Source organism: Stegodyphus dumicola, chromosome X1, assembly GCF_044657685.1.
Source record: "Stegodyphus dumicola isolate Sdum_Otavi_A_Nest chromosome X1, ASM4465768v1".
Lineage (NCBI taxonomy): Eukaryota > Metazoa > Arthropoda > Arachnida > Araneae > Eresidae > Stegodyphus > Stegodyphus dumicola.
Genome location: NC_140780.1, coordinates 80,482,602 through 80,510,589, shown reverse-complemented (window position 1 = coordinate 80,510,589; position 27,988 = coordinate 80,482,602). Strand labels below are relative to the sequence as shown.

Here is a 27,988-nt window from a genome sequence, read left to right as displayed (position 1 = left end):
ACCTCTGATTCGATACTAGAAATGTTGATCTTAGGAATTTCTTTGTACATGTAACGTAAATAATTGTTAGATTTTCTTGAATGTTGTCCATGAAAGCAGAAATAGCAGTAATTAGCGCAGGAAAAAGTCTATAAGCAGAAACCAACATAGTCAGGAATTTTAAAAGTATAAAAATAATGCCTTGAATGTAATCAATTAGCAAAAGATACTGGATGTTGGTATTAAATAAAATGAAGACAAAAGTATTCAAATCTCGCCTCAAAATTTTATTATTCTAACTGAATAAGCAACCAGTCTTATATATACTTGTTGAACGAGCTGGTACTTTCCAGACTGGGGAAGGTTCTAGAAAATGGAGATTATTCTCTAATAAACGGAACATAAGGGAAATAAATTAACAGGAAAGATATTTAAACAATATTAAATTTTTAGATAGCGTGCCTTTGATAGGTTTCGAGCTCGGGATCTTTCGGTTTCCAAATCCGACAACTTACCCTCTGAGGCACCAGAGGTACGTTTCGTTCCGTTCCGAATTTCGCTACGTTTCCTTATTGTTAGGAAGAAGTAGCGTCTCGCTGTGACCAGGTCTGACTTCTTCTAATAGGTTTCCTAGAAATACTGGCCCACCAGCGGCCGAGCGGTAAAGACGCTGAACACTGGTAGTTCGGTCCGAGGTTCGAATCCCGCGAACGGGCTGGCTACATGGGCGGTTTCGTGGTTTTCCCCATGTGTAACGTGTATACGAGCCAGTTTCCCTTAGAAAGTCCTCCGCGAAGGCATCCCTCCCTTCAGGCAGATAGCTCGTGTGCTTTGCCATAATCGAATGAATAATCCTAGAAATACTGGGCGTTCTTCCATCGTCAAGTTGTCCTTTTGGATTAAGATAGGGTTTCAGTCTCAATACTTGAACCTTGTCTTTCAGGCATCTCCTGTTTTGTTCCATTATAACGTTTCTAACTATTTTGTCTATGCTTAACCTAGTGGAACTTCTTGAACTATGTAACGACTTATCCAAGTCTGTAAACAACGAATTCCAGAGAAGGGTTAAATTCACCCTTTATTGTCTCAACCTATAAATACATTTGGAGCTTTTTTCGGGCTTACAGAAAAGCCTCCAGTTGGGCTTTAAACTCAAGATAAGAAAATAAGAAACTAATCTATTGGTAAATTAAACTGAGTCGAAGCTATAGACAATTATCTAACGTAGTTGGTCTTTAATCAAATTAGCCGGCAAATATCAGCAGGTACCACGGCCAAGCATAGTGAACTTAACAACGAAGTAGCCAAACGGCAAACGCTCACCAGCGGCCGAGCGGAAAGACGCTGAACGCTGGTAGTTCGGTCCGAGGTTCTTATCCCACGAACGAGCTGGCTGCATAGGTGTTTTCGTGGTTTTCCCCATGTGTAACGTGTCCAGTTTTCTTTAGAACGTCCTCCACGAAGGCATTCCTCCCTTCAGGCAGACAGCGCTCATGTGCTTTGCCATAATTCAATAATCCCAATACCTAACGGCAAACACGCGCCGTTAAGGACTCCTAAGCTCTCCTGCTGAAGTAAGCGAAACTTCCTATATATGTTCTTTCTACCTCATTTACACGCAACGCGATTCTAAAATTTCATTCTGGTAGAGAGTTGTAAGTAGGAAACAAGAATTTAAAGGAAAGGGTTTCAAAATGAAAAATAACTGTTAGAAAATTAAAATAATCCTTACACCATATTTTCTACTTCGGACGACACGTCATATGTTTGTCGTGTTATTCGATACGGTCTAAAGTAATGTCTTAGGAGGTTTTCGGATAATCCATTCTTTCTTACTGGAGTGAACACTTAAAGTACATCTCCGACATTGTAGGTGACAGGTCGATACCTGCGCCGAATTGGCTCTTCTCTGTGGTGTGCGCTTTGTGGATGTGGAGTTTTGCCAGCTGTCTAACTTCCCCAGTTCTGGGGATCAGATGTTGCACATAACTGTCGTAGTATCTTCAATATTGGGTAGAAAAACTACATCGAGAGGGGTCTAGATATTTCTGCCATGAACGAGAAAGAAAGGACTGAATCCTGTTGTATCTTGTTTTGCTAAGTAGTAGGCAAAAGTTACGAATGGTAGGATGGTATTCCAATACCTCTGTTTAACATCTGCGTACATGGACAACATGTCTGCAGTGACTTGTATCTTTCTTTTAAACCACTGGCTTGTTGATAATAGGTGGTCGTCAGAAGAGGAGACGTCTGGCACACAATTGATTGATGTCTTTTACATTTGATCAGAATTTTCTTCCTCGATAACTTATCATATCTTTGGGAGCACCGTGCTTCAGTACAATTTCTTCAACTATAAATTTGGGCAGTTTCGATGTCCTCACTCAGCAGTTTGTACTGCTTTTGCGACTGTAAATCTGGTAAGATAATCTATGCAGACAATAATCCACCGTTCCCATTTCGGGTAACAGGAAAGCGTGCAAGTAGAGTTATTAAAATTTTGGCAAATGGTATGTTAGAGATTTTTATCAGAGAAAGCTGTTATGATCGAAGTTTCTGTGCTGATTTTCGTCTTTGGAAATCTCAACATACCGTTGTGTGCTCCCATAAGAGCTCTGGCGAACAATACTTTATCCTTATTCGGTCTTTACGACCGAATAAGATCTGAAATGACAGGCAGCTGGTGCATCAAGAAGACTTCTCAAAACATCGCTGCGAAGTTTTCTTGATACAACCAACAGCTATTGTTGTCCCATAGGATAAATAGTTTCTTTTAAACACTATACCATTTCTTATTTAATACTTTTGGTACGCGTTATCGCTCTCGAGAATTCTAGTGATGGACATCAATTATTTATCCTTTTGTTGCTCTTTTCGGTAATCTCCGATGACTGCGAGGAAAGTTCCCATATTCATCTTTTAGGTATCTCAGTTTCTTTTCACCAAATGAACATTTCTTAGGATTTAGTGTCAGTCCTGCTGTTTGGATTGCATTTCAGAACATTTCTGAAGTATTTTCGGTATTCTTAGAAACTAGTTGCGTACACAGTTATGTTATCTATATAGCATGAAAAATATTCTACTTGAGGCTTTTAAGTACCGTGTTCATCATTCGTTCTCCAGACGTATCGGTTTGGCTGTATGGGCATTTTCGTGGTTTTTCACGTTTGCAACATGTATACGAGATAATTTCCCTTACAAAATCCTCCACAAAGCCATCCCCCTTAAGGTAGATAATGTTAGTGTGCTTTGTCATAATAAAGTAAACCGAAACCAGCCATCTGTTCCAATATGGCTGCAGCATTGCATATTCCCAATGACATGACTTTACATTTATAGAGATCATCTGGCGTCATAAAGTTTGCCTTTTGTATGTCTTTATCATCAGCCTCTCTCCAGTAGCCTGACTTTAGATCCATCATAGAGGAAACTTCTGTTCCAGTCCGGCAGTCCAAAGTGTCATCGATGCGAGGTAACGGGTAGATGTACTTTTTTGGTTAGCTTTTTCAATCTTCTATAATCGCCCGAAAACGACATTCTCCACTTTTTGTCTTCACATGCACAACTGGAGATGGCCATGGGCTGTTTTACGGTTGTACCACGTCTTCCTTTAGCACTGATTGCACTTTCTCTGCAATCACGCGTCTCATAGTGGCTGATACATAGTATTGCCTTTGCTTGATTGACTCACCCACCTTGCACCTTTGCTTGTACCCACCATGTGCTTCTACGCACCGACTTCCTCAAATTGCTAATAAAATTGGAAATGTCACTACATTCTTTTGGTAAACTCATTGGTTTGCCTTTCTCAGAATTGAACAAATCAGTGTCCCAAACTACTTTTAATGTTTCTCGAGTTAATATTTTCTGCAGTTATGTCCCTCGGAACTTTTTTGAGCCTTATCGGAACTTTTTGAGCCTCGGAACTTTCTTGAGCTTTTTTTTTTATGGTTATGGTAAAATATGTGTAGGTAGCAAATTGTTTTCAACGAACCCAGTTGATGCCAAAAAGATGAATTTAGGTTGTTTAATGACCATAGCAAATGACTCTATTTGCTCTGATCACACAGAGAGCAAATAGAGTCATTTGCTATGGTCATTAAACAACCTAAATTCATCTTTTCGGCATCAACTGGGTTCGTTGAGAACAATTTGCTACCTATACATACTTTACCATAACCATCCTTAATAGTGACAACTGAAGCTCGTATCGATAGCTATTTTAGGTACATCAGAAATCTACTGCCAACAATCATAGCTCCATCTGCTTTTCCCACATTTGGATTCAAGGCACATATTTGCCTTATAGAATTTGCTTCAATTAAGTAATCTGTTGCGGCAAACAAGAAGCATTATGATTTATTTAGACAGTCATTGTCTAGGAGGATTTTTGCAAATGGAAGTTCGTGATTTCCACAATTGATAACAACATCAGGATCACGGAAAAAGTTTCATCTTTGTATCAACTGATGGATACATTGCGGAAACACAAGGAATTCAAAAGACCTGTTAGTCCCTTTCAAATCAACTTTTAAAATATGGCGTCCCGAAGCGGCTACAGGTTTACCACAGACAGTTTTAAGTACAGATCCATTCTCAGTAAACACAGGAACATTCAGCTGTCAGCTTAATTCTTCGCATATGACGGAATAATCGACACCCGAATCAAGAAGGCTTTTATACCTACTCTGTCCTTTATTACAATGATAAAGGTAATATTCTTTTTTTAACTTGTATGTGGTGCACTTTGGAGGTTTGGAGTTCGTTTAGTTTATTATGGTAAAGCCCACTAGGCCTATTTGCGTAAGCAAGGGCTGCCTTCGTGGAGTATTTTGTAAGGAAAACTGGATCGTACACATTTTACACATTGGGAAGACCTTGAAAACGCCCATGCAACGAGCTCGTTCGCCTTGAATCGAAATTAAGTTGTAACTACCGACGTTCAGCAATTTTACCACTCAGCTACTGGTTGGGCCAAACGTAGGAGGATTTTCTTCAACTGCGGTCTCATCTCCTGCACAGGTCACTTGAGTTAATTTTTCATCCTTGTATTGGCGTGGCGAATATCTGGATCATACTAGTGACTGTGACTGTCGGCGACTGAGAAAGTACGGCGGGTAAAGTGAACTGCTTCTTATTCGGGAAGAAGTAGGCTGTTAATAGTCATCATAGAAGCCATATAGTCACTGTCCATATCCCGTAGAGAGTTGGATGCCCTAGCAGCTGTTACAAACATCCAGCGTCTCTCCCTACAATACCTCAGCACGTGACCTGGGCGTCCGCAATGGTAGCAGAGGGGCACGTTACCGTCTGTTCTCCATAGATCTGTCCTACTTTGCGGAGCGGCTGTCCTGCTGAATTCACGCCTTTGTTGCGGTCTAACTGGAACAGAACATCGGGAGTGGTTTTGTTTCCTTCTGCACTTATGAGTGCTGATAGAGCCTCCGTAATTTCCTGCCGGATCACGGGATGCGATGTCATTCGGTGGCTCAGGTTCGTCTTCCGTGTAGCACAGAACTTGCAGCTGGAATTTCTGAAGCTCTTTCGTGGTGATAGCACACCCCAGAGGCTTAAAGCCATGGACGTCTGCATCGGCCGATACCGAGGAGACAAAGGCAGCCTTTGGAATCGTGGTCGGGTAATGTGGCTTCATGGAGGGCTCTCTTATATGATGGCAGAACATCGGGAGTGGTCGATACTCCTGAGACGACAGGACCTAGTACAACTCTTCGGCAATGCCCTTCATGAGATGGGCCACTTTCTGGTATTCAAGCACTGAGTGATTAACGTTTCGACACAGAGTAAGTATATCTTGAATATAAGCTTCAGACTTATCACCCATTCACTGAGCACATGTGAGTAGCAGTCTTTCAGCTTGGAGTTTTAAATCAGCTGCACAGCAAAATATGTTTTTGAGCATTTCTGAAAGCAGTTCAGCTTGTGAAAGTGTCTTCATTGAATCACTGTCGAATGGTTCCGGCGAGGTAAAAAATTATATTCGCCAGCTACATTTCATCGTTTTGGAACTCAGTCCTTCGGTTTCCGAATCCGACGTCTTACCCACTGAGCCACGATCCGCTCAAAGTCATAATATTAAAAATAATAGGAAAGATTTCTGTAAAGTATATGAAACAGAGAATTAGGTTCTAAACATATGAATGAAACCTTTGTCTTCTTTCTAAAAATTTGCAATGTGTCACAAGCTGGCTTAAAGTCAATCGAGTTTCGAAATTAAACATTAGTAATATCGAACAGGTTACAAATTCGTACTCAGATGTAAATGATATTAAAAATTTTAAGGAAATATTTGAATATGTAGAAAATTCTAAAGATTAAATATGCGAATGAAGTTAATAATGAAATAAAATAGTAGAATTAGTCATGGTAAGAATATTATAGAATGAGAAATTGTAGAATACGTAAATTGAAATAGAAATATAAAATATAGGTTATTCAATGAATTGTATATGAGTAATAATTAACAGCCCTAAAGTTAAATGTTTAATTGAAAAATATTAGTATGATTGGGCAATGTGAAAAATCATGTGGAATTAAGTGAAATAAGTAAACTCAAAAGCGTTATAATGATAGAAAATTATAATAAACGAGTTAAAAATTGTAAGAAAGTATCAGAGTAAGCAGAAAAATTAAAGATATTAAGAATATAAAAGGAAGTAAAATTAGACAATTAGACACTTAAAAATTAAAGAAAATGCAGGTATGTGATCAGAAAATATAGGAACCATGTTAAAAATTACGAACTTTTAATGTACGAAAGACGTTAAAATTTGGGTCAAAGAAATAAAAGTGTGTATTTTAGTAATTACGCTCGTAAAATAATAAGGTATAGGGATAAGTTGATTTTGCAGTAGTAATTTTATACTTATGAGCTAAGGAAATTGTATTTGGTATCATTTGCTTTAAGATAACGGAAATGCAAGAACATTTAGCTTTAAATCTTACAATTATGGGATGTGTTCCGCTCATGTATATTTCGCTTTGCACCAAAATGATAACTTACTACTTTACAGTGAAAAGTTATTTGGTAAAATTTGCCCTTTGTACAAGTTCTTCATTCAAACTTTTTCACTTATTTTGTTTGTTTACCTATTTATCCCAATATTTCTTATCTCTTTTATTTATATATATGTTTTAATCATAAATATTTTTTGTTTACTGTAATTCAAAACTGATAGAAGTTTCATGTAATTTCAATAAGTCTTTGTAGATACTGTCTTTGCATTATATAATAGTTGTTATAAAAAACAATGGTATGAAGTTCTGTTCCGTGCTATCTAGCACGTAAATACAACACCCACTTCCCCACCTCCTTTTACACAATATATATGGTAATTGGTTTGGAACCCCGTGCCAGAATGATTTTTCATGATCTCCTTTACATTATGAGCTTCTGAAGTACTTATTATTCCTAAAACGTTATGAATATTCTCCCCCTCCCGAATTACGTGTAAGCTTTTCCTTAAATAAGTTGACTGAATGCAGTGCTCTGAAACACCAATATTTCGAGGCAAAGGCTTGATAATTTTCTCAAATCCCTTTGAAACTTCTTTTTCATTCAAAATTGAAATGATTTTAACTGTAGTATTGTGCTGTTTTGATATATGAGTGAAAAATGACTGTAAGGCGTGAGTTGACAAAAATAAGTTGCTAGACAATTGTAATTAACGATTGTAAGAGGAGCGTAGTTAACTAGCCCTCTGTCTCTCTGCACAAATCTTATTCAGACCTTTATGAATACAAGTGTATTACGATTTCTTTGCACAACTCGAGTACATTATGTTAAAATAGCATTTTTAAACGCCAATTAAAACCCTGAAAATATTTCGCAGACTATTTTTTCTTTTATTTTGATGAGGCTGGATAACTCATATTTCTTTTATATCAAATTGTAGAAACCAAATTCTTTTAAGTATTTTTATTGCTCATAAGTACATTAAAGCCTGAAAGAAAACAAAACAAAAACAAAGTTGAAAACTGAAGATATATTTGAATGTAAATACGCGTTACTTTCTCCTTTAAATGCCTTTAGATGTATAGTACAATTTTATTAGATTGGTGTAAGACGTTAAACGAGTAAATTTGAAAAATAAATGAAAATGAAATATATAAAGTAAATATCTCAAAGTATAAGGTGCGACCGAAAAGTCCGGTGAATGATCACAGAAATCTGACAGAGTAAAATATGTGAATAGATATTGTTGTTGTTGCTAAAGCTCACTTGTCTAACCTACAATCAGCCTAAGCTCACGAATTTCTCCGTGGCAAGGAGCGCAAGTTTACGCCTATCGTTGGCAACAGACTTGAGTGCTTTACAGGTGAAAGTGTGGTTTAGCTGAGTTCCGCTCCTAATTTTGATGGAAAGCTTTCCCCGGGGGACTGGTCCGAGGATCTCCCACACCTCGGATTATGCCTCAAATTAGGCCGATACCCTGTCTAATTTGGCACAATATCTGTACAGGGTGTTCCATATGTACCACATAAAATTTGCATAGTTCAACATTCTTCTCTCTAAGTTAATAAAAGAATCCAAAGAAGCATGCTTCTATTCCGAGCGTTATAAACAACAAAACTGATTCAAATATATAAATTACTAATTCAACAATTAATAGTACATGGAAGGCTCATACGGCCAATCTAAAATGAAAAATTAAGGCAGAAACAGCGGAATACAGAGGAGAGAAAGAAAGGAAAAAAATACTTAGGCTGGCTATACTGATTACACTTAGTCCGTATAATCTTCTCTAATCTACATTTTTTGCCTAATTTTGCACAATTAGTATGTTTAGAAAATGATGAATATTAAACATTTCAAAAATATATAGATGGATTATATTTCATTATGTGAGGTTTCTTTGCAGCAGAAACGTTAGAACTTTTTGACGAACAACTGCCCATATTTTACGAAGAATAAATGCACTTGTCTTAAATCAAGTGTATCCTAGACAAAATTGTTTCCTTTGTAAACGTCTACTTTTCACAGATTAACAGTTTGCTTAATTTATTGTTTCACTATTTAAAATTTAGTTTATTTTCCTTGAACTAGATGAGATGTTTTAAGCATTCAAGTTTTTCTTCAAAATTTTAGATCGAACATGTATAAATCTTTGGTCATTTAACACTAAGAAAGAAGAATACCGTTATGCAAAATTTGTACAGAATTTACACTGAACTCTCTTAATATGATCATCTAGTACATAAAGCACTTTAAGAAAATTATTACATTTACTTCATTTGCACCCTCGGTTCAACCAGGTAGTAAATTGTGTTATAAAGTTTCGTAATCTTGTCACGCGTTATAGTATTTGCTGGAAAAAGATTTTAATATCGCACTTCATGCAGTTCCTCTTACAAGTAATAGATAGCAATGTCTTAAGTGGGAAAAATTTTATTTATGCAAATATAGAGGAATCTAGACTTGCCTTGATTATTTATTTTGTTTCTTACAAAAATCATGTTTTGAAAATCAAGTGATAAAATAATATTGATTTAAAAATTTTTAATTAGCAATAGCTTCTGTATTAGTTCAGTATGAGATTTAAAATTTGGTAACTTCCTCATTGTGTGCAAATATTCTGAAAATCCACGTACTGAAGAGAGGTTAGAAAATTTAAACTTTTGAATAGAAAAAGAAATTTGCTTATGATACGCTCTACTAATCCAAGAAACAGCCCTAAACATTGATATAAAATATATCAATTTTACTTTTTAATGTCATGATTATTAATTTTAGCGCGATATTTAGAGTGGATAAAAATTCAAATTTAGTTTTCGAAAGTCAATTCTAATAGCTAAATTAAAATAATTTTTATTGTAAAGTAATTTATTAAATAATGTTTTGAAAATAAGTACCTTAAATATGTTTCATATGTACTTGATAAAACATCTGTCATATGTATACCCGAATAAACATACGTCATAAAGATCCAGCTGCTAATTCAAAGGATGGATTGCATTCGATTTAGACAAAGCATTTGAAGGCTACTTGCTGAAGGAAAAAGATGCTTTTGTGGAGAGTTTTTTAAAAACAAATTGGCCAATCTTTCCGCCACAGTTGGGCAAAACTCCGAATATTCAATGCAGTTAACCGTTTGCATGGATTAGGAGTTGGGTCGGACTAGCAGTGTTCAACAATTTGACTTCTTTGCCGTTGATTGACAGCTAAGTTTAGAGCCTTCAACGAACGCTCCGACATTTTCTGTAAATTGATGTATCAATATTTTATTTAAAGCTTTTATAAGCTAAAAAAAGTAATGCTTCTTGAAATTAGCAAATCAACAACCTTGTGTTTATCGTAGATTTAATGGTAACCGACTAGTCAAAAACTCAATCAATTTAAAAAGCAATTAGGTCCATGTCCCTCTTCATCAGGAGCGAAAAAAAATCTGCAAAATTGGAAAGCAGCGGACGCAACGGTCATATTCTTTCCATACGACAGTAAAGCAATTGAGAATGCAGCGCCATCTGTCGGCAGAAATATTAACGAAAATTGAAAATTTAAGTTAATAAAATTTTAAAAGCACTAAGAAAGATTGGACTAAACTTAAATTATTTCACTAAACAAGATGAATCTTTGCAAATGTGAAAAGCAACAAGAAAATACAATTCACTAATGGAAGAAATTTTCTGGATAATTTTTGCAGACGCGAAGTCAAAACTATGATTAAATTACCAACTATAATTACCAATCAAAGATTTGTTAATTTCGTCTTTGCGGACATTAGATTCGTATTCTTGGATATGAAATTTAACTCTCTTTTTTTTGACCGATACATCTTAAACCACACTGGCATGATATACTATAAATTTCCCAAGAATTAACGTCAGAAATGGAATCTTTAAGAATGGAGATATAGATTTTATTGATAGGTGAGAAATAAAGTACTAATTAAATACATTGTTCAATTCTTAAAGCTTCTTCTGCTGAATTTAATTCTTGTGGAATTTATAGCATATCGTGCAGTGTGGTTTGAGATACCTCCAAACTAAAATAGCTTTAAGGTTTTGTATCAAGGATCACGAATCTTATGCCCGAAAAGACGAAATTAACAAGTCTTAGAAATCTAATCATGGTCGGAAATTTAATCATAATTTTGACTTTGGGTCTGCAAGAATTACCTAGAAAGCTACTTCCACGGCGGAACTGGATTTTCTTGCAGCTTTTTACATTTACAAGGGTTTATCTTGTTTAGATAATGACTGTAAGTCCAATTCAATCCTTATTAGCGCTTTTAAAATTCTATTAACTTAATTTTTAAATTTCGTTGCTATTTCTGCAGGCAGATGACGATACCTTCTCTTCCGGTTTATTTGTGTAGGTTATAAATAGGAGCAGGATTTACTATATTATCAAGGCTTTTTATTTTGATCTCCTCTTTTAGGCGGCACTTTGTGCTTCATCTTTCTTATTCAGTGTTTCACATTCAAGATAGCTGTGTTAAAGCCGGTAGGCTGATGTCAGCAAAACACCTGTATTTATATACAACAGAACTGCCCTACACTAACCTTGTGCTCCAGCTTTCATGTGACTTCATGTACTCCATTTGCCTTTTTGTGACTTAAGTGACTATGTGTATGTACCTGTTTTATGTGCTCTCTGTTTATGCCTTTTACACATTGTGTTTTGTGTATTGTTTGCCTATGTGTTTTTATGTGTACTTCTTATTGTACAAGTATTTTTAGTTTAACTACCTACCATCTGTAACACCACAGCTTGCCTCTTCAATCTGTAATACAATCCCTTGTAATTCCATGTACTTCCCTTTGACAAGCTCAATAATCTCCTGGTGCAGCCTTGTGTGGCTCCAGGGAGATTTTGCTGTAGTTAGAGGAGGTCGTGGAACACATGCCTGTTTACCTCTGTTAAACAACAGGCGTTCCCGTCCTCCGTAACCTACCTACCTACGATTTCGGATTTTGAATTTCTGAACTGCTTCATAATGAAATTCAGGCTCAGATGGTTGCTGCTTCATAATGAAGCAGCAACCATCTGAGCCTGAATTTGGGCGGGTGACCACCTCCCGTGATCACGGACTCTGATTAGTTTCGTTCTGTATACATTGTATATAGTGTCTTTGAACTTCGTTCTGCATATATTATATATAGTGTCTCTGTTGCTGTAAGGCGAACTAACACGAAATCAGGGGCGTCTACTATTTGTAGGACTATTCCTAACGGTTACAGCGAACAGGATATCATCAGTGCCTTGCCACTGATAGTCTATAATAATGGAAAATCACTCGCTGTGGAATTACTTGAACCTGAGCATCAGATTCATCAAAACATCAGATTTTTGACTCAATTTAATAAGAAATATGGGCGGAACATTTGTGATTTCTTTGTAGTAGATGTTTTACTCTGTAGAAAAGCAATGTTTGCAGCAGGCCCCACTACTGAAGATATGCCTAACGGAGTTACAGTGTCTGATGAATCTATTGAAGAATATTCAGTCCCTCCAATCGAAACTAGAAACGACAGGCCCACCTCCAACTCTTTTTCCTAGAACGGAGGTGACCTGGAAAGATCTGAGAACCTTTTTCTTGTCTCATGGTTTAGAAAACTATACTAGAATACTTTCTAAGAATACAATTAGGATCAAATTTGTCTGCATCTGTATGCATGAAAAAGTACTTGATTGTCTTATGAAAGAAGTGGTACAGTTCAGCATATTTCGAAGCAAGATTCTGTCCCCTAGCAACATCGTTATTTGCGGATTTCTGGTGCCTCGCTGACGATGAAATAATGAATGAAAGTTTCAGCAAAGGTATTGCAGTGCTCAGAGTTAAGCAATCCTCGAGGCGAGTACTGGATGGAATCTAGAAACTTCCTCTTTGCTTTTCTTCACTTAGCGTAATCGAAGAAAAAAGAAACACCTATTCTATCAAAACACTCTTGACTTGCACGTTAACATTAGAAAATATAGTCCAAGAAAACGGCCTACGATTTGCTATCAAAGGTTTGGACACTGGCGAATTTTCTGTAATAAGTAGCCGCGTTGTAGCTCACCTCACCTACATGAATCATTTGACGAAGGACTAGAAATCCATCTGTGTGTAGTGTAAACAACACGTTGCCTCTTTTGCTGAATGCAGATTTTATTTCTAGACTCAGAGCAAAGTGTCTAGAAAACTACCTGCTCAGTGGAAAACCGAAGGATATATTTCTGCTGCTCCCCTTTAATTTCAGGAACAGTTCCCATCTTAGAACTCTTTTCAGCGCAAAATGTTTCGGCTCAACAAGTGACGGATTTCATTACTGACAATGGTCTGAGTAAAATTCTACCCCGTATCGTGCAGACTGCTGCAAAATGTAAGAATACGAAATCGCCTGTTCAAAAATTAAAGTTGGCCAGTGTTTCTTTTCTTCTCTTATTGCTTTTCACCCTGTGAGAGTACAACTCATTGATTTTCATGTGATATACCCTTAGTGGCTTATTTCATCGAGCTTATGAAGGCCAAGTTTCTTGACCAGTTAAGCATATACATTAACATCAAATCAAATAGTTGTTTTTCAGTCTTGCAGATGTCTTTGATGCTGTTGAAGAGGGACCCGTCGAAATCAATTGATTTCCCCTCGAAATCAATTGAGTTCTTGACTAAATCTATGCCAAACACAAGCGTATTGCTTTGTTAATTTTAGTTTTTGCTTTTCCATGTTTCTGTTCTGTTTTAAATCCAATGTAGTGTAATGTGCAAAGACAATAGAAGTAAGAATTGTAAAACTTGTTGAAACATTACTGCATGGAGAATTCGAAAAGATCCAATGTACACCATGTCCACAAAAGTCCCTTGTCTTATGTTTAGGAACATTTTGCACTCATTATAAAAAAACAGAACATGGGAAAAAAAAACACCCGCACGACAAAAATTGATACAGATTTTTAGAATTTTCGACTTTGAGACATCATATTAAATTTTTATTGAGGGACCGGTTGATAAATAAATTAGAATAATACGACGTTGATTTTTTTCTCCTTAGCTGACAAAGCAATGCTATTGTTTTGTGATTAACTTAGTACGTTAGCCTATGATTTTATTACATTTAGCATACCGAAAGAATTTTCACACAAGTACTTTAGAAGATTTCACTGTCTAAAAATACGCTACTGATATCTCATGAAGTTCGTTTCTTTTTAGAATCATCACATGGCATCATGCAAAAAATTCCATTAAATGTAAATATTTTTCCTTTCTAAATAATAAAGATAATATTACGAGCTGGCTGAGTACCACTGTTTTCTAGAATATGAATTCTATATGATTCTGTGAGTAAGATCTCTGTTTTTCAGAAATTTATACTGATCATTTCGCAATAATCTATATGGTACTTTTAGTCTCCTAATACCTTAAAAAGAGGCACCTTTTCCTAAAACGATAATTTGTTTTTAATAACTTAATAATCCAAACATTTCGCTTTCCAATTTGTATACGGCCTCTGAACATGATTACCCAACTTTAGTGCCAGATATCTCGAGTACTTTTTTGTTGTACGAAAACCTGTTCTGTTCAAACCTGTCTGTTGTTGTTCTTGCGCTTTATTTTCTATAACGGATACAAAGGTTCCCTAAATATAAGCAATGGGAGCAGCTAAAAATATAAAAGTTAAATTTCGTATTTTGTACGCGAAAAAAATGATAATACTAACTTAAATACGTGAATCTTTGAGTTATTTTTATAATTTTAAATACATATCTGCGATCAACGGTTGCGAAAATAAAGGCCGGGTTATTAATTTTGCTGACAATATAACTACAGTATGTCAGCATTTAGCTTTGCTATCTAAAAAGCATTTAGAATGAAAATGCTACGAACCATAACGAAGGTATGTGAATGCGTGAGAAAACAAAGGCACGCAAAAAAAATTAATTATCTTCAGTAGGTATTTTTGTTCTAGTCCAAAGAATATTTGCTTTAAACTTTCCACATTTAATATTCAAGGTCTCTGTTATGTGGTAAATTCTACGTATGACTAAAACAAACATTTTTAGTTGTTTGTGGAAGTTATTTAGACAATGAGATAAACATCAATAGCTCTTGGGCAAATTTTGCTTAAAATGCATGTACATACCGATTTTCGAATATTATTTGCTTAATCAGCTGTTTACCTTTTATGCAAGGAATAAATATATTTGCTGGAGTTAATTTGTAAAAATTAATCAGAAAATTTATAAAATAAGAAGAAACATTATATAAAGAAAATACTAAGTAAAGAAAAAAATAACAACCCACTATGGTAAATATTTGAGCGAATTAAAGAAAATGAAAATCTACGGGCATAATGATATCACACAATTTTAATCAACAAAATTCAATATAAAGCAAAATAATCGCAGACTAAGAAATTATACAATTAAAACACATCAGTGTTCTACAACTATCATTTTAGGTAGTACAATGTCATTTTAGGTACAATAAGGAGGAATTTAGAGTCTCAGTTAATAAACTAAATGTTTATGAAGACTTTATTCTCAAGTGAAATCAATAATCATTGTACCTGTAGCCAACTTCTCCATTCTGTTTGTTGTTTCATATTTTACTATAGAAAATTGTGGGAGTTCTGCATCTTCTACACCTACAACTGGGGTTTGTGTCCAATACATTTCCACATCCTTCACTGTATATCCATCTAAAGAAAAAATGAAATATTCAAAAACCGACAAAATATTTTAGGACAGAAACTATCAGTTTTAAACATATTTATAAAGAAATTAGCAGCGCTATATAAAATTGCGTACATCTTTGACATTCTTAAATCAGACTCTTGATAAATATAACAAATTTCTTAGAATTGAAATTAAATCAAACTAATGATTACTTATTTTGTAATTCCATAGAACAAGAATTGTTTTTCTTCTTTAAATGCATTGTGCTATCTTTCCAAACTATCTAGTCAGTTTCTTACAATAATAAAATTCAGAGTATATGTTATAGAACATGGTTTACTACAGCATTTTCTAAACTGTGGGTTGAGACCCCAAATGAGGTCGCGAAAATTTAATTCAAATTCACGAGTTTAAAGAAAAATTAATCACAGTACCTTCATTATCTTTAATTTATTACATTTTCTGTACAAAGCTATTATAAAATCTCAGTATTGCCAAAGTTGAAGTGTAAATTATACTTTCACATTGAAAACTGCCACTAAGCGTATCACAATAGCGTTATCGCATTCCAGTTTCAGCTTATCAATTATTTCAGAATCAACATATGCCACAAAAACGCATAACTCCCCGACTAACCCAAAGGAACAAAATTGCACTCAGTCAAAGTTTTAACCCCTTAACCTATGATTTACGTTTCAACGGCCTGGGTTCAAAACGTAAACCAGATCGTGCAGACTTCGAGACAGTCCACGGTTCAGCAAATCGGTAATAAATTTTACCAAACGCGCACGATTTACGGAATGCAAATACTTGTGTAAGATACAACTGGTTTAAATTTCTGGAATATTTGATAAGTAATTACAACCTTATGTAATAATTAAGGTAGATACCGCACAAAAAATCTATTATTAATCACTAAAACGCCACATAAATCAATAACATTTTCTGCGAAACCTGAATAAATTAGCATTTATAAAAAATCAATAATAACAAATTAATAATCTTCAATGGCGTGATATCGTTTGCAACATACTGGTATATGTAATGGATCTTTGCACCTTATGCACTCCCTCGTTGTTTCACTACTTTTTTTATTTTTTGCGCAAACTTTTCAAGTTCTTGATGGCTTTAATTTTGGTACTGTTGGGTCAGTATGTTTAAGAAAATTAGTTGAATGTTTTCCGTGCGGTCTCTGTGGTATATCAAAGTACGATTATTGTCTCCGTCCTTTATAATCTGGTTTTGGCATATTCTTCAGTAATGATTCGGCTATTTCGATCCTATAATAAACGTAACTTTTTTCCCCTGTTACTTATTTTGTTGAATAAAGTGTACGGATTGAAAAGACCAATATTGGAAATTATTATTTATTCAGAAATTTACTTTGACATCTTTGCTGTTTGTGGTGAGGCAAAATAAAACCGCGACCGTCGCACCAGGGGCCACGCCCTGTGATGCTTGCATTTGTCTCGATCATTGTACCACGGACCATGCCCGTGATATTTACATTTGGACCATGATGATTTACCTCATGGGCCATGCCCATAATATTTACGTTTGTTCCGACCGAAGCCCAACTGGCCAGGCCCGTAATAACCAGTTTTGGCCAGAATACGTGTCTCACATGTATTTGTAGCTTAAAAGTTTAAGCACCCAAGTCAATGGCGACCGGACTCCAGCTGGTCACCTGTGAAGAGAACGATGTCAGACACCAGTGTTGACCAAAGGGAGCAAACTCCCAAGGACGACCTTCGATATCCAATCAAGGGATAGACAAGACAGTAACAGTATAGTCCTTGCCGAGCCTGAATCTACCACCGAAGAATCGTGGTTTTAGTCACTATGAAGTCTGATTACGTAAGCCAGGAGCCAAGTCCGTCTAAGTACAGGTCTTAGCTAGAAAGCCGGTGGTTGCTCCCCTGTTGTTCAGAGGGCCTTGCAGCAAAAAATTAGCAATAGAATTGAACGATGTGCTTCAGGATACTGCGAAAGTTATAAAATTTATTAAAAGCTGTGCTTTTAAGAGCCGCTTATTTTTAAATCTCTGTAATGGCATGGACTCCGAATGTAAAATTTTTTTTATTACAATAAAAAGTAAAATAGACATCATGAGGGCAAGATTAAGAAGAAGAATATTATTAAAAATTTATTATTATATTTTTAATGGAAGAAAAATCTGATTTATCTGCTCTTTTCAAAATGATTTTGGCGTTCAAAGCTGTGCAATAGAGGATGTTTATATTTTTCAGAACAATTTCGGTAAAGAATTTAAAAAAAAGCAAATATTTTGCAATGAAAATTTCTGAAATCAGCTTAACATTTAAAATAAGAAACATTGTTCGCTACATTCAAATTTATTCTTCTTTCAAAATGTCATATGTAAATAAGCCGTGGATTGAAGGATTCGCTTTTGTGCTTTCGGAAGAAAAATATTTCCTCTCCATTATTCAAAAATGTTGTGAAACGCAAGACAGTAATATTTATAAGTGTAAAATAAGCAACATTATTAATAAAAAATGCAAAAATATGAGTCATTACTTCTACATAGATAAAAGACTACAAACGAAAGTACGGAAAAGGCACGACGCCAGAAATAAATTGCAAAATCTTTAAATACATCCGTAACAACAATAACTAAAATAATAAACCAAAATTTACAACTTAAAAAGTTTAAAAATATAATACTATCCAGCTTTTATCGAGGCATGTGGCTCAACGCAGAAAAATTTGAAGAACCTTGTATGAAAAGTATTTAGCTGGAGATAAAATGGAAATACGTTGTGACCCTTGATGAAACATGAGGTTACCTAAATGTTTGCAGCAAAAAAACAAAGTTTATTGTCGAAAACTAAGAGTAAAAAATGTACGAACTGATTTCCGTCAATGCAAAGGAATTTCATCAAGTGGTTTATCATTTTTGGAGGATTTTCTTACAATGGGAAATTTAAAATAAGAACAGTGGCTAAAATGTTAAAATCAGCTCAAGATACTATTAAGAGAAAGTTTTACGCCCAATATGCACAGAAAAGAACACTTTTTTATCACAGTGTCTATCAAAAAGCGAAATTGCATTAAGACAAAGCAACAAGTCATACTTCGGAAGGCGCCACTGCATTCTTTGAAACAATGAAGACTTGTTCAGATATTGCGTATATATCTTTTCAAGGTATTCCTCGTAAGTCCCCTGACATTTCTCCTATGAACTATTGTGACTGTAGTCTCTTGAAAAGAGTTCTAAGTGCTAGCCCTCGCGATTGATAACTCTGGAAAGTAATGGAAGCGAAATGGAAAGCAGTATCCCTGGAAATGTTACGGAAAGAGCTTCTGTCATCTAAATCATCTGTATTTGTCATATTTCCAGGAAATGAAGCGATTGCAAATTACCTCTTCAAGGATAAAATAGATGTATGCTTGCTTCGAATGACAAAATTAAAGGTTTTTATTAAAAAGATCAACAATAGGGCGGAAAATGATTCATTGGAAATGTTTTTGATTATCAATAATTTTACAGTTGAAAAGAAATAATTGTAAACCTTTATTTGCACAAATTGCTAGAGATCACTGAGAAAGACTAGAAACACAGTTTTGCAAGTAATTTATATCGAATTTTGAATTTTAAAACCAGTTTTGAAACCAGATGTTATCTTGGTTTCAAAAATCATTTTTAATAGACATTAATGAGATTATTCTTTTGCCATAAAGCTCAAGTGGAATTCGCGAGCTATCGAGCTACTCAGATATAAACTTGAGTTTCCCTAAAATCCTTGACTGACTTTCGGATCGGATCCAGAAAGTGAAATATCGCACATCTGAAATGGCATTAAGTGTTCTGCTATTCAATACGAAACGATTATTATGTCAAACGATTTTTTTTCATCTTTAACATTTATTAAATCCAAATATCATTTAACGTTGAAAAATATTAAAGATGCTTTACATACAGCTGTGCCAAATATTGTACCAAGATTTAATTTGTTATGTGGCAAAAAACAAACACATCCGTCTCATTAAAACAGGATTTCTTTCCTTAATTTTTTATACTTGAAATAAATCCTAAAATAACTTTTCATATTATATTAATTGCCAAAGCAATATATTATTTATGAAAAAATATTTATTTCTGTATATATTAATTTATATTTTAATTTCTGGTGTCACGAAAAAATTTCGCTGATAAAAAGGGGTCACGAATAGAAAAATTACTATATAATTTTTAAGAAAAACGGAATAGGAACTTGAAATATGATTTAGGGATAGCTAACAGGATAATATATTGCAATTTTTTATTTCCTGTGCTATTTAAGCTTTTGAAAAATATAACGCACGTTAAAAAAGAGAAAAAAGTCATGAAAAAGAAAACTAAACCTTTCTTTCTAAAAGAATAAATTTGATGCATTATTACCAGCCCTCACTAAGTGCGTGCTAATTCGTGAAACCAACAAAGTTGCTAGTTCTTCATTTAGAAATAAAATCCTGGAGCATCTCTTCGATTAGAGTGGATTATTTGATTGCTGCGATGCTCATTCCTATCTCAAGATAAGAGCCTTCATGTAGGAGGTTTTTAAGGAAAATTAGTTTTCATTGTTACCACGCACGAAAGAAATCATAAAACTCTCATACAATCAAAGTTTTTAACAGGATCTAAATTTTAGTGCTCAGTTTGGTGATTTTTATTCACTCAGTTTCTATTGGATATTACAGAGATTTTAAGGTTTCTTCATTTTCATAACTTAGAAGACAGGGTAGGACAACCATCTAAACAAAGACTGCAACAACTGATGATATCACATGCTGATAGGGCTTTCTTTTGAAGATGGTGGTAGACTGAATGAAATTATTCCCTAAGCTATGATAATTCTTTTTCGGAATTGTCTCTTTCATAAGTATTGGAAGAGTTGCTGAGTTCATGTAGATCATGACACGGAATTATGCAATTGAACAGAATGCATTTGAATATGCTTTGACGTAACCTCCAAAAAATAATAATAATGAGCACCACTATCGCTTGCTTCATCACGTATGTGCCACTGCCCATCTCAGTAGTGCTGCCATGTTTAAAGGAATAAATAGGTTAGGAAGGTTTCTTCTGATAAGATTTCCTTGGACGAAAATCCTTCTCACAGAAGATGTAGATGTTAACATTTCTGTAATTAGAGAATGATCAGAAATTAGCTGAGAAATATGTGTGTTATTCTTCTTCTCGGAGCCAGAAAATTTTCTTCCAGAAATTTTCACGCAAATAAAAGTTAGTTAATCTAGAACTGGAATTCGTGACCCAAAAAGTGTTGAAAAAATGGATTTTGCACGTTATGATTGATGTAGAGATCAGCATTGCTGTTTTAATATGTGATAATCCTGTTTCCATCCAGCCAACTGCTCACTATCTTAAACAATCAGAGAGCGATTTGTCTGAGACTTTATTTACAATATTTAAGAGGAAAAGTTTCAATATCCACTAAGGCATTTTATATGTCATTATCCTCATGAAAATGATACTGTCGGGACTCCATCAGCCTAAAATGATTAATTATTCTAATAAATCTGAGCTGCCTTTAATTTATATTATTTCTTTGGATATTATGCATTATAAGTGTAACGTGAACACAAACCAGTTTACCTTCGAAAAACCTCCTCAAAGGTCACCATTTCCTTATGCAAATAGCACTAGTGCATTTTATCATAAGCAAAATAACCTGCAATGTGCGTTATTATTATTCCTGAAAACTGCAGTTATTGTATTATGTTTTATAACGGCCTAGAGAAAACTACCATCAGGCTACATTCAAGAAACATTATTGTTCAAATATTTTCCTAACTTAAAACATTAACAAAATATATTCGTAACTTAATTTTCAAAGTTTTATTTCATTTGCCCTTTTTTGTTCAGTACAGAGGACAGAGGATAAATTTAGTTCGATAGTTCTCTTTTACTTACTTCACACTGAAGTTTTTTCGTTTTCTTTTTCAATTTGTAGTTAGTTATGCTATATTAAAAATGTCTGAATCAGTCAAATATCTCATTTTATGATAACTGCTTGTATAACACTGTTCATTAGCTACAGACGTAATAGCACGTTTTAGCAAGTGACATAAAACAAAGCAAAAAACGCATTCAAAGGTCTTATTTGGTAATTTGAAGAAGATGGAGCTGATTCCATCTTACTTCACTCTGCCTCCAGACTAGAGTTGTAGTTTATTGAAACTACAAAATGTGATTATTGAAATTATAAAACGTGATAAATAAGCTAGATAATCTTATTAAATTACTTTAATGATGTACTAACACTAATGCTAAAATCACCAGATATTATAACAGACTTATAAAAACTAGATAGTTATGATTTCACAATATAAATGGCTTGAAAAGTCAGTCAGAAATTATATCACACGTTTAAACAAATAAATAATTATGATTAAGTCTTTACCGTCTCACATTGCATCAAAATGGGTCTCACATTTTGTGGCACAGAGGAAAGTAAACCTGGTATAAACTGTTCCAAAATGATGAGATAATCTGTTGACGCCATTGGTGATCGCAGCAGGTAAGAACCGACTAAGCAATCGCCGATCCGCCGACCAATTTTGCCCAAACATTGTACACAGTCCTCGTCAACAGCACCACTTAGCGGCGTACAATATTTTATGAACACGGGTTGTTATGCAGTTCTCAATCCCTATGCCGTGCCCTACCTACCCTTAGAGATTAAACCAATATTTAACCAACCAATATATCAATATTTATGAGCCACCCTACATGCCTACATTTCGAAAAGGAAACGGACTGAAAGAGAAGGAAGGAAATTAACCTAATCTAATTTCATTGAATATTATTAAATAAAGTTTTTAATTAATTGTTTTAATTATGTTAACGACTGAAAACATCTGGCCTGAAAACTTTGTGCATAGAAAATACTGATTTCATTTTCATCTAACAACTAAATATTCAGATTCAAATTATCGTTGTTTTAAAGAGAAATATATATGTATATGTGCATCAGAACAGCCATCTAAGAAGTTTAAAACTTTTCATCAAATCCATTTCTGGTAGGTATAATAAACAACAGTCTCACGTATATGTTTAATTTTGATCCATTAGCAGTTTTAAAACTGAGTTTTTTTTAAAGGAAGTTAGAAAATAAATAACTAAAAAAAATACTTACAGCTTTCAATTTCTACAGTGCAATTTTGAGTGTCTAGTGGATAGTAATGAAGATCCATCATACAAGCGAGTGTTGTTGTGAATCTGAGGGGAAAAGTATAACGATTATAAATTCATGCTAATTTAGTAATAAATAGTTCAAAAACAGAAATTTATTAGGAACATATCTGAACGCAAATGTTGAATGTTAAATGACTTACGAACCAAACATCTGATTTTAAATCTAACTACACAATTTTATCGATCTTTATAGTTAATGATGAATGCGTTTAAAATTTAGTAATTTTAATAATAATAAAGATTATGCTGAATAAATCTAAAACATTTTGAACTGAGAGGTAAAAATCTGCTCTTTTGATTAATTATCAATTCTCAAATCTGAAAAACGATACCATATATACCAGAAAATAAGACCTCTCCTTCTTTTTGCCAATTTTTTCTATTTATTTTGTAGGGTTTGTTTATTTTGCAAGTTATTTATTTCGCAGAGATTTATACACACTCTGTTGTCAAGATTAATTCAGTCATTTAAAAACGTACGTCTGAGTACAAGTATGTCAAACCTCATATAAAAAATATCTAAATAAATTTAACAATTTGGAAAGAATTTAACAATTACATTAGAAAGCTAGCTTAATCATGAAAAGATTGCTGTGGAAGATTAAGGACATCAAATCTAATCAGGAATTACTATAAAGAAAGGCAGAAATTCTATTGCAGGATCAAACATTATGTGATCTGATCTATGTACCTGCTAACATGCTACCTTAACTACGAAGATAATGTTGGGCTGTGGAATGAAGTTTCAATGAATTATCAATTTTCCGAATATGCATCACTCATAAAAACAGTAAATAATTTTAAAACAAATGTACTTTTTTTACATAATTTAAACATTGAATAAAAAAGAAATCTCAAATTTCAATGCAAATAGAAGATAAAACCCAATTGGCTTCTACTTCTATTTGCATTTTTACTGCCTTTCAAAGCAAAAGCTTTTTTATTAATCTTAATTTTTGAAAGGGGTATCCAATGATGAGCAATACGTTAACTATATTTTCAGGAATTCCGCGCCTTGTAAAACAAATATTCAAGAAAACACAATCACTAAATGATGTTTTCCTCTTTCAGGAGTAATGCTTTCTGAAAACCAAATGTCTATGAAATTTTGAGCCAAAATCTTGATTTTGTTCGAAAATTTTATCTCTAACTTGAGCGTAAATATAATAAAATTCTTAACCAAATGTGTTGGTTTTATTACCGAATTCGAGGATTAGGAGGAGTATAAATTATATATAATTTCAATCCGAAATGTCAGTACATCCATTCAATTCAAAGTTAAAATTTATTATAATTTTAACTATAAATAGTTTTAAAAATGAAAAGGTTAAACTGATAAGTGCATTTATTTTAAATACGATAGATATTAAAATCATTTTTTAGACTCCTCCTACGGCAGGAATTATTATTATAAAAAATGTTGTTTTTACAATGAGAGTATCGCTGAACAATGTTCTTTGAGTTTCGTCTTCTGTCAACAGATGTCGCAACACTTCCACTCTTTATCTCATGAAATTTCGAAGCGTTTAATTTGGTCAAAGTGCTGAGAAAAGTGTTCTGCTTCTAAATGTGTACTGAATTAAAACATTACTCTGATTAAAAGAGTCGTAAAATAAACATTGGTACATATTTTACTTTTCCTTATAGAGGTACTCTCATTTATTGGATAGGTGCAACATTCAGTCATTTATTTAGAAATTTATTTCTGTACATTTCTTTCAGAACACTTACGTAAAAGAATTGCTGTAAATTTAATGAAATCTGGAAATTAAGAAGTTTTACTACCATATCGGAGAAGACATTAACTACAATTTCCTCAAAACTATATGTTTATTGAACTCGTCAACTAATGGGGAAAATCAAATAGAAATGATGAATGCATCTATCGTGTTTGGCATATAGTCCTCTTTTGCTTAACAGTAATTCAAGTAACCCTAACTCAGACTTTTCATGTAAAACTCATTCGATTCGTAATTACTTTTATAGTACAGCAAAAGGAAATTTATATAATTTACTTTAGCCAGTAAGTTTGTAAAAACTATTTAAGAATCCAACTGTTTTCGCTTTTTATATTACCATTCTTTTATACGCCTTTATTTGAAAAGATTGTAGTTCGCAATAATAACGACAGATTTCTCCACTATAAAAATACCTTGTTTTCTCTGCCCCTCCCGATGCCTTCAAAAGCAATATAGTAGTTGAAGTCACAGTCGTATTTAATCCATCTCAGTCTAAACATTTGTTATGTTTTAGAACTCAAAGTTTGGAACAAAATGTTAAAGGAATAAAAATTACTCAATCCAAAAATTCAGAATTTTATGTTTACTTTTTATGGAAAAAATACATTAAATATTACCATTTTGGAGGTTTTCGAATAATAATGGCACCCTCTTAATAACATGTTTAGTATTGATTATTGTAAATACTTATTTTATTATTTCTGTATATCATAGAAATTTTCATCTGCTAAAATCGTACACAAGAAAGTATTCCCTTTCCACGCAGAGAAAAAAATTTAAACATTAAAATTCGGTGCTGAAATGAAAACATTGAAAAAAAATTGCATTCAGTTAAACACTGACAGTCTGGTTATTTTCGTTATGTCTTTCAATTACATTTGCATAAGCTGAAATGTAGTTGAAAGGTGGTTAAATTCTATCAGAGTATCAGTTTCAATATTTATGCAGAAAAATGTCAAAAATAATTAAGCCAGAAACATACATTGCATATGCCAGAAAAAAATATCTTTACGTTTTTAGAGCATATCTACTATTAAATCACTGGACCTTTTTTTTTTATTACTGCAAACGAAACCCTTTGTATTGTCTTCTTCTTCAATATTAATACCGCAGCGTTACATATGGCAAAATATTACCTAAAATAATTCCGTTTCCTTAAATCTAAGACTAGTATTACGATCTTAAATTGTCTTACCTCATACCATATGCAATTTCTCCATTGGACTTCAATCGCACCATTTTATTTTTCTCTGTAACTTCATGCAAGAAAGAGTTTTTATCGTTTGCAAAAAATGTGTCCGGAACCCATATCTTCTCAGCAAAGTCACCAGAAAGAGTTAATTCATAGTTATCTTTACTGAATTTTAAGCGCTCGTCGGTCCAGAATTGGTTCAGGTAGAGTGTCAATGTGTAATCCTGAAAAGAGAATTGTTAGATTGGTAGAAATTACTGTATGGGTGAAGTTACGTGTTGTTTAGTTCAGAGTTGATTTGTTTTAAGTGGTCATTCTTAAAAAAAGCATTGCAGAAAGTATGAGTATGCTATAGTCAATAAAGAACAGGACAAATGAAATAGAGAATGATCATTTGTTCTGTTCGAATTCAGTGTTATGGTTATTTTAGAGTTTACATATTGAAAATTACCTATTTAAAATCCTTCTTGGACGTATTTGCTTTTTTTATGTGTCACTATTGGAGAACACCTGTAGAGCATTTTCCTACCCGAGTGACACGAGGACAAGAACAGGAGCAAAAATGAGAAATCAACAAAATGCGAACTCAAATTTTTTATAGCAAGTAAATTCTTTTCCGTCGCTAAATGCAGGAACAAAGCATTATACATGGCATATGAAAAAGGCAGCTATAGACGTTATAGCCATAGCTATTATACCGAGATCTGAACTTTTAAGATCGAAAACAGAGTTTCACAAAATTCAGCGCTAGGAAGAAGAAACATTTTATTAACAAATATTAATTTTTATACAGCCCTCTCAACGAAAGGGTTAGTCTGAGAAATAGTTTTAATTAATATTTTATTGGGGACAGTTATACAAAATTTACAAAATAGTGCACTTTTATATAATATGAAAGTATTACCTCTCTGATTTTGCTTTGCAGTTGTTCCTTTATGTTTAAGGAAATTTTAGGGTTTATTTTTTTAAAATACTTATTTTTGCTGAAAAATGCTATATGTTGCAAGTGATAGAATAAAAAATTTGTTTGTAGCATCTTTATGAAATTTGCACGAAGATGTACGGTTGATTCCCGACGAACGGACTGGCTGCATGGGCATTATCGTGGTTTTCCTCATGTGTAACGTATAAACCAGCCGGTTTTCCTTAGGCGAAGCGGATTAAAGGCTATCTGCGTAAAAGGAGGGATGCCTCCATGAAGGCCTCCTTCCCTTAGGCAGATAGCCCTCGAGTGCTTTGCATAATCTAATAAATCAAACCCAAACTACATTATTCTTCAAGGGTTAACGACATACTTTCCTTAAGAAAAGGTACAGTGTAACAAACCACAATTAAATAAGTGAAATTATTGAGAACATTATGAATATATAGGTTTTGATCACAGATGAAAAAGGTTCCAAGAAATGTAATCCAATTTATGATAGATTAATCATTCTGGATATTTGATTAACTGTTTCAGAAATTATTGTTCATTTTTATAGTAAGATTTGATCATTCGTTTTGAGCTTTCACATTAATTGTAAAATAAAGAAGTACTTTGTTCAAATGATATAAGCGAAAAAGAGAATGGGTACGTAACACAGATAAAAATTCATGCCGGGAAACGTGAAAAAAAAAAGTACATATAATTATGGAGAAAATAGTAAATGTAATGTACGCTGCGAGGAAAAAGAAAGAGACAGTTCTATATCTGCCGTTCTACTGTGCAAGGTGACGGAATTCAAGTTGCGTTTTTAATGTCTCGAAAGTGCAACTTAGGATATGTGTTAGATTTATATATAGCATTGTTCTAATATAGGCATTTTGACACAAACTAACGACTCAGATTATGCCTAAATATTAAATTCTATAAAATGTGGTGTGGAATTTACGGAGAAATGTAAAAATTTATCTTTGCTCATTTTTTTCAGTTTGCTAAAAGAATAGTTCACTTGGCGAACTCATTAATATATGGGAACCTATTTTTCTTTCCCTGATTCATTGTGCATGAGCGTAAAAAAAGTCACATCGTTCCTGCTTTCAAATAATTTCAAACCACATTTGATGTTATTATCGCTTTCAACAAATATGCCAAATTTCAAAACTCGCCAAAATATAAATTCACGTATATCTTCAGAAATTTTGAATAAAAAATCTAATTTTTTGCAGGTATGCTTAGAAATACATCTACTTTAAGAAGATGATAGACATTTTATGGATTATAATTCAAAATTTGTTTCGAAAAATTTATAATAATTATT

General features: G+C 33.8%; 1 protein-coding gene across 1 annotated transcript in view; it reads right to left on the bottom strand.

Moving 5' to 3' along the window:
* LOC118181806 (gamma-aminobutyric acid receptor subunit beta-like) overlaps positions 1-27,988 on the bottom strand; it is a 108,278-nt gene that overhangs the window by 49,016 nt on the left and 31,274 nt on the right. The window contains exons 4-6 of the mRNA XM_035351011.2: positions 25,752-25,972; positions 22,759-22,841; positions 15,490-15,621 (exon numbers count right to left, since the gene is read on the bottom strand). Of these exons, the coding sequence (XP_035206902.1) occupies positions 15,490-15,621; positions 22,759-22,841; positions 25,752-25,972 (436 nt within the window). The remainder of the gene's footprint in view (positions 1-15,489; positions 15,622-22,758; positions 22,842-25,751; positions 25,973-27,988) is intronic.